This window comes from Ruditapes philippinarum, unplaced genomic scaffold (genome assembly GCF_026571515.1).
Source record: "Ruditapes philippinarum isolate M1 unplaced genomic scaffold, ASM2657151v2 ctg9852_1_1_1_1, whole genome shotgun sequence".
NCBI lineage: Eukaryota > Metazoa > Mollusca > Bivalvia > Venerida > Veneridae > Ruditapes > Ruditapes philippinarum.
Window position 1 is genome coordinate 1 of NW_026859256.1, and position 8,945 is coordinate 8,945.

The window sequence follows — 8,945 nt, forward strand, 5'->3', positions numbered from 1 at the left end:
TTTCCCGATGTACTAAACATTTTATTTATAAGTCAATTTTTGACCTTCAAGTGTGACCTTGACCTTAAGTCGGCAAAAGGGTGACATGGGTTCTGCACATCCCCTTGTTGAGGTGAACATTTGAGCCAAGATTGAAGAAAATCTTTCAATTAGTGTAGAACTTACAGAGCGGACAAGACATAGTGTGTAATATTTGATTGTTTGATATTTGACCTTCAATTGTGACCTTGAACTTGAGCTGACACACACATGGGCAACATCGGTTCTGCACATCCCCTTGTTGAGGTGAACATTTGAGCCAAGTTTGAAGAAAATCCTTCAATTAGTGTAGGACTTACAGAGCTGACACGACATACTGTGTATTATTTGATTGTGTGATATTTGACCTTCAATTGTGACCTTGAGCTGACACATGGGCAACATAGGTTCTGCACATCCCCTTGTTGAGGTGAACATTTGAGCCAAGTTTGAAGAAAATCTTTCCATTACTGTAGGACTTACAGAGCGGACACGACATACTGTCTAATATTTGATTGTGTTTGATATTTGACCTTCAATTGTGACCTTGACCTTGAGCTGATACCTGGGCAACATAGGTTCTGCACATTCCCTTGTTGAGGTGAACATTTGAGCCAAGTTTGAAGAAAATCCTTCAATTGGTATAGGAGTTATAGAGCGGACACAAAAATGGAGACGGACCGACGGACGGACGGACTGACCGACCGACCAACGCGACAAAGCGAATTTATTATAGCCCCCCCCCCCCCCCACATTTTGTGGTGGGGGTATAAAAACTAAAAAGCTATGTAACAAATGGGTTTAAAAGGGGCTGGCCTCCAGATGACAGACAAAAGAAGATTTTCTCATACGTAAGAGTAATGGTTATATTTATAAAGAAGGCTTAGAAACAAAGTTCATGACGAAATTATTTTAAACAGTATAAACAGTGATTTGTCTTTTTTTCTAAGTCTTGCACATTAACACGACGGTATAACAATAATGTATATAGCTTAAACTATTTGCCTTGATTGAGATGCCGCGACAAACGTGATAATCAATGTACTGGGAAACCTTTGTGAAAAATTTATATTTTGCAATATATTTATTTATAAAGAAAATCAATGAACCCCTTGGACGGGGCCAATTTTGACCATAGTGCTAAATCTTAACAAATGTAGTGGGGATCCTCTAGATAATGATTCTTTTCAAAACCTTATTAGCGACTAGAAAGTGATAATTTTTTTACCAATACCATGCTATAATAGAATGCAATAAAAATTACAAAGTCAGCCATTAAACATGTGTTTTAACTTATTTTAGTTTAAGTACAACCTCAATTAAGTTGGATATTTATGTAATAAAAAAATATTTTTTTTTGCTTTAACAATATATTTGAGTTTTGTTTTGATGAAATTTAAATCAGCCCTACACTTTTAAATGTCATAAGAAGACTTTAAAGCTTAACTGGTGGAGAAGGACCTAATGTACCTCATCGTGTATTAGATATGGTAAAGTCACTTCAGAAATATAGCAAAGATTAGAAATAGCCCTTTAAATAAACAAACAATCAAGCTATTTTATTGTTTGATCTAATGATAATAATATCACAGGCACGAGTATCGGACCTGGGAAGAAAAAATATGACCAGATTGATAAAAAAACCTGTGTTCATCTTAAATGTGTCCAAAAAAAAACAAAAAAATGTAAATAATGACCCCCTTTAAAAATAGACTATAAGTTAAGAGAAGGCCGGAAACTCCAGATTCGAGCCTACGAGCAAGGGATTAATTTCCCGGGCCGTTGTGAAAACAATTGGCCAGACAATTAAAAAAAACTTTTATCACTATTTCACGTTTATATTAAGCTTCAAAATGAGACCAACCCCAAGTCTCTAGCCCTTCCCGTTCATGAAATATCTATCAGGAAACGAGCGAATTCGTGTTAAAAATCCTTGGTAGACAGAATTGCGGCACAACAATTCGATACGTAAACATAGACTAATACATGTATGTCAGCTGACTACGGGTCAAAATTACTTGAATTTACTAAATAATATTACTAAATACATTAAGTTGGACCACTCACAACCGTCAGTAGCATCTGATACACACGAGATTCGAGTTTCAAACATTTACACGGTCTTTTAATCGCTTTCTACGCCATTAGGCATCCTTGTGTGAAACATTGCGGTTTTCGTTGCTATTGGCCAATCAGAAGACTCGTTACAAAATATCGAAATATCGAACAGCTGATTGACAATGGCGTAGAAAGTAATCTTAAGACCGTGGAAAGGTTTGAAATTCGAATTGTGCGTGTATCAGATGCTACTGACGGTTGTGAGTGGTCCAACTTAATGTATTTAGTAATATCATTTAGTAAATTCAAGTGATTTTGACCCATACTCAGCTGACATACATGTATTAGTCTATGTTTACGTATCGAATTGTTGTGCCGCAATTCTGTCTACCAAGGATTTTCAGCACGAATTCGCTCGTTTCCTGATAGATATTTCATGAACGGGAAGGGCTAGAGACTTGGGGTAGGTCTCATTTTGAAGCTTAATATAAACGTGAAATAGTGACAAAAGTTTTTTTTAATTGTCTGGCCAATTGTTTTCACAACGGCCCGGGAAATGAATCCCTTGCTCGTAGGTTCGAATCTGGAGTTTCCGGCCTTCTCTTAACTTATAGTATATTTTTAAAGGGGGTAATTATTCACATTTTTGTTTTGTTTTTTTTGACACTTTTAAGATGAAAACAGGTTTATTTATCAATCTGGTCATATTTTTTCTTCCCAGGTCCGATACTCGTGCCTGTGAATAATATGTGTATGTTCCTGGCACATAACATGCATTATGTTGAGAAAATATACACACATTTAGGATCTTTAACTGTTAGCAAAACGTTTTTATTCAGCCAACATGGAATCCTTTAAAGGTATTCCTAGGATATACAAAATTTTCTTTTACGAATAAAAACAGGAAATTTATTTTTGATCCATTAATAAAAGAAGAATACCTGTTGTCACATTGAAAGAAATTGTTTCTCTCACATTTCCATCGTCGCAAGCAAATGAAAGCGCAGCGTGAGAAGAATCCATTGAATCTATATTGAGTTTGAAAACCCCTGCAGTTTCATCAAAAGTGAAATTAAATGTATATGGTTTGTTTAAAGAAGGACCACAGTTCCCTAAAAAGCAGTCAGCGTAGAGTTGATTGTCCACGTACCAAGTCATCACATTATTATAGGGAGTAATTGTGCAAACGAGCGTTACGTTTGAGCCTTTTATATAAGTCATCTCTCCATCAAATGTTTGCAGCAAAACGCTTGCCTCTGAAAAATATAAATAGTGCATAAATAAAACATAAATGCAGTTTATCTGCTTAAATTAAGTGACGCAATATGGTGTCAAGATATCATTCAAAGAAATATAACTGGAGTAAGATATTTACTCTGTTTTAAAATGTATCACAATTCAATAAAATATACAAGTAAGTGATATACTACTTACTAAACTAGTTTACCACATAATTATCAGGCTATCTGGTTTAAAGTGACTTAGATTTTAAGACCTAGTGACTTACTTTCTTGTTTTCGTAGCTACATAAATTTGGATAGCACACAAAATGTGACATGCCATGGCATTTCGATACCAGCAATTTGGATTTTTTACCAGTGACTTTTTTGTATTTTGAATACGACTGTGTAAAATTTCAGATGCAGAATAAACTTTGAGGCCAGTTGACCAAGAATTTTACATAGTGACTTACTTTTCGTAATTATATGATACAAGCAACAACCAAAATGTTTGAACTCAATAATAAAGTTAATTGTCATTAAAGATATTGGTTGACCTTGATTTTGAACCCGTGACATACTTTTCTTCTTTATCTACAAAATCTTAAATGTTTACCTTATGCACAGTTTCAGAGGCAGCCTTGACATTTCGTCGCCCTAATTCCAGAGTGTCGTAACTCCAATTTTGAAAAAAATGAGTGTTTGGTATCAAAATGTTCGTAATTTTTTGCTCTATCTAATGGTAAGAACAACATCACTCTGGTTCATGCCTGTAACAATATATTGAATGGGTCAGAGTGCTGTAAGTCCAAAAATTGTGATAAAAATACAGTCCATAATATCGTAACTTCTGAACCAATAGTTTGTTGAGATTCTAGTCACGTGATGCTGTATTGACAAAATGGCAGATTTTTCAAGGTATCGGGAATGACATTTTACGTTTTATATTTCTTGATAACATGTAAGTGTTTTGCTTTAGATGTTATCTAATTATCTATAGCTTAATATTTTAATGAACTGTTTCAAACCTTAAAAATAAATAATAACTACTCTTTACACTTTAGCTAAATTCAAAGCACCATTCTGTGTTATGAAATTCGGATAGCATGGAAATCGGAAAAAATGATACAAACTTTCAATATTCACAAGTATCAGCTGTTCATAACTTGATATGTGAATGATTATATGATTGATTGATCAGTGCTAACTTGTACATATTCAGATTAAATACGTACAATTAGGTTTTTGCATTAGATTGTTTATACTTTTAACTTACAAACAAAACTTATCAAATGGAAAACATACTACTGCCATTGTTACATTTTGTCTTTAACTATATAAGACAAATTACCGTACTGGTGCTAAGTGATTCTAATAAAATTTACACATATAACTTAACAACTCATAACTGATGTTAAATTAGGTGGTGTTTACTTCATGATTATTTCATAACTCATAATTTCATTATTTTCATAATTTCAAAATAATGCACTTTCATATAACGATCACAAAAATATGAAAAGTTTTGCTGTCCAAGGCATTATGAAATCTAGACTGGTTAACAATACCCACTATCATATAGAAAGAAAGACAAAACACTTTTAAAATGTTCAGTCCTACATCACTCGTTTGTGTTCTTAAAACAGTACATCCAAACGTCAAAGGCTATATGGTGGGTTAAAGTTGACAATATCCCTATAAAAAAGTTTAAAAGCTGAGAGGTGTCTCAGATGCACCATTTAGCGTTGAATAAGAGACGTCATTTGCACAACAAATACTTATTAAACAAAATGCCACCTTCTCAGCTATTTTGCATAAATCAACAGGGTGTCAGTCTATACCTTTTTGTCAACATAATCATGTTCAATCTTATGCTGAAATTTATTATGTAATTGGAACATGCAAAGCAAAATTAATCTAAGTTTCTAAGTTAAAAATAATTCTTGTACATTTACTTCCAACTCGTAAGGTAATACTACCTGTAATTATCAAGTGATTTGAACCATTGAACTGAAAATTATCCATTACGAAAACTATTTTTTAAAAAGAAAAAAATGTGTGGTTAAAAATTTTCATTCGATTGAAACGTAAAAAAGAATAATTTTGTGAAGAAATGTTACAAAGTCTTAAGACCATATAAAACATTAAGAACTCTTTAAATTGTCATATTTGTTTCATCAAACGTTTGTTGAGGTAAAATAGAATTAATATTTGTCTGAAACTCTTAGATATTGAGCATTGTTTTTATACGAATGAGTTATTGATGTTAACAGTTCAGATAAAAACATTAAATGCAACGTATACTTAATTGTTATTGTATGTAAAGAAGTTGTATGCCACTTTATATATAAATACATGTAGTAATTGAAGCACAGTAGTTCATTGAAACACCGTATCCAGATCTGTAGCATCTTTGAACATTTGTGAGCTTTGAGTTGTGTCTCATATTTTTCATTTTTTTTTAAACAAAACATCAAGTAATGCTGTTCTTAGAAAAGTAAAATACATAGGTTTATTCTTTTTTATGTTACAGAGAAAGGAACTCATTGTTGAGTGTACATCTTTCAAACATTTTTGTGTGTTTTGTAAGTCAAATTATGTTCAACATGCTGTTTGTCTGCAAGCTACAGGTATTCAGAATTGAATTTGGAATGAATTAATTATATAATAAACGAAACCAAAAGTAAATCTGAATTCCAAATATTTTATATTGTACAGTCTTATTGCAAAAATAGCATATCATATGATAAAAAGTTTGCTATTTTATGTGGTAAATATCAATACAAGGACGATGTTTCTAAATTTTGTTTTCGTTTTGTTTACCTCAATGTGATACATTTACAAAATCAGTAACATCTTATTTTTTTTGTTCATTTGCAAGGCTCACTATTTCATGTAAATGGTGATAAGATAATGAAGCCCGGGATCTATTTCAACCTTAAATTGCCTGTTCGTGGCTATTCACACTTCGCCGCATTGTTTGGATTTCTATTATTGACTTTTAAGACTAAATTTACTGTGTTGATCCTGATCACATTCCATGCTCTGTGGTGCCTAAATAAATGTGGATTCAGACTATTCGTTAAAGAATTCAATTTCTAGTTACCTCTAAATTTAATATAATTTCAGTATAAAACAGTTCAAAAGTCGTTATTTCACACTGTTGTAACTCCTAAATGTAATGATATTTTAGGGTCACATTGCTGTAACTGAATACAGCATTCTGGTTCTTGTATTTTTGTCAATAAAATTTATTTTTCAGTGATTTTTCATTTTTTTTATTTTGATTTTCAAAAAAACTATCTACAGGAACTTCTTCGTAATTAAAAGTGTAAAAGTTAAAATAATTCTGCATACTATGATATATTTTATATTAAAATTGGTTGAGTTAGTATGAAGATATAGCCTGTTAAAACTTTGAAGTCGATTTTCTCAAAATGGTAAAATACGACTTACATCATTATGGAATTAGGGCGACGATTTACCTTGTGCTTGCTTTTTTATTATTATCCCCATTAATTATCTTTTTCAATAGTAACAACATACCCATAAGACATGACCTGTTTCTATTTAGATCTATAGCAGTATGAAAAGAAAAGAAACAGAGTAAAGCTATTTTTACAAATGCATAATGCATATTCTTGAAATTTATTAATTTAATTTTAAAACATCGGCTGCAGTTCGTGTTTATAATATGCTTGAATTAAATTGGACGCCTTTGAATCTTACTTTTTTCAATGTTTTACCATAACATCATAAATTACTTAATGTGCCCAGATTATTATCTAAAATTGGTGTATGGTTTAATTATCATGTATTTAATAAACATGCCTAAATGCTTAAAGTTGAAAGTGCCAAACGTTACAGGTGTTTTTAATTATACGTGTCTTTCATTTTACTACTCCGTTGCTATGGCAAAAAACATGTTTCATATTGATGCACAAAATATCAAATCTAGCTTTCTTAAATACTTTTTAAATTAAGATACATTCCAAAGTGCAATCGAGCTTCATGGTGACTATTCATAGTTTCAATTATCAAAAAGTACCAGTTCACAAAATACTGAAACTTAATTTTCGTTAACCCCACCCACTTTAAGAATTATACCAGAATCTCCATTTTTCACATTTAAGATAAAAAAATAAGGGTACAGTTAGTAAAATGTTGTTAAAGTCTTTGTAATATATGGTAAAAATATTCATGTTCTCTGCAATGCCTTGACTAATAGAAGACAATGTCAGCCCAATGTAAAATTTTTGATTTTTTATGCTTTTTTGCAAAAAAATATCTACAAAATCCAGACCATATGTATAAATAGTTGAAAAGGCCCCATTTTAAATTGTTCCAATAGGATGTGAAGTTCTTACATCACTTATTCTAAGATAAATAATTTTATCAGATAAAATATCAGCCATTTTTCAATAATGTGGCGGCCATATTAGTGGCCATCTTGGATTTCCCATAATGTACCATGATTTTACATGTATACCAAAATTTTTGTAGACTTTAAATATTTAGATTTACATTAATATAACTTTTATCCATGAACCTTTCTTTGCACACAAAATGTCCCCAGGGACTGTACTTAGGAGTATTTTAGAAAAGCTTGTAAAACCAAGGAGTCACTAGCCTGATTAATTCAAGAATGCATCGGGTATATCAAATGTTTATAATCAGCGTTAAATGTCGAGTAGATTACTCAGCACTCATCTCAAAATATTTAAAACTGCAACAAAATTCAAAATTCAAAAAATAATAAAAAAAATACAACAATTACTTTCAGTCTTATCATGTAGAATAATCGAGGTCGCTAAACTAGATTATACCATATTTTTTCTTAAACTAGATTGTTAGTGATTTTATTAATATTGGCTTCTTATATGATTACCTGTGACTGAAATGAACACTCCAAATATACAACTTTTGAGAAGAAACCATCGTATCACATACATCACGAAATAGCTGAAGAACAAAAAGTATTCTATCAATAACAAAGTTGGAAGAAATAATTGAAACTTTCTTTTGTTGAAACGTTTTCAGATTCGTTTTGCATTCAGGTTAAAAAATATTTATTTTAAAGAATTTCTACCAGCTATATATATCCATGTCCAAACTTGTTTTACATAATATTGAGTAAAATTAGTCAAATGCAAGTACGAACCAGATAGGCCGTACAAAATTTAAAAAAACTAAAACATTTTACTTACTGTTCTATGACTAGATTGTCATAAATATGTGCTTAACAGTTTATTTTCATATATTATCCAGTCATATCTTTATACAGACTGTACACTAACACGATTGATAATCGATATACATTTTAAGTTAACTACCGCAATACACCATAATCTACCATATTTTACACACGCGAATTAAAAGGCGATCTGAGTGTAAACCGTGGCATATTTAAGTTAAATAATTTAAAACATTAACACGACTTTTTACAAGACACATAACCTACGAAGATATATTTCAAAGAACGGACTTACCAATGAGATTATTGCACTCGTTGGTCCGGAGTACGCTTATAAAATTCAACAAGGCTTATTGATTTTGTTCTTAATATTTTGGATACATGTATTCCTTATATGTCTACATTTTGAGAAAGGAATTTTTGGTTTGAGAAGTCTATGCATTTAGTTTCGATTA

At 31.5% G+C, this 8,945-nt stretch overlaps 1 protein-coding gene across 1 annotated transcript; it reads right to left on the minus strand.

The window, feature by feature from the left end:
- Window positions 1–3,027: 3,027 nt before the first annotated feature.
- Window positions 3,028–8,620, minus strand: LOC132755851 (uncharacterized; the record flags this gene model as incomplete). The annotated part of the gene is given in 3 exon segments (XM_060746780.1): window positions 3,028–3,332; window positions 8,185–8,258; window positions 8,504–8,620. Coding segments are annotated over 2 exon segments (369 nt in total), but the record flags the coding sequence as incomplete, so codon positions are not given.
- Between the last annotated feature and the right edge of the window lie 325 nt (window positions 8,621–8,945).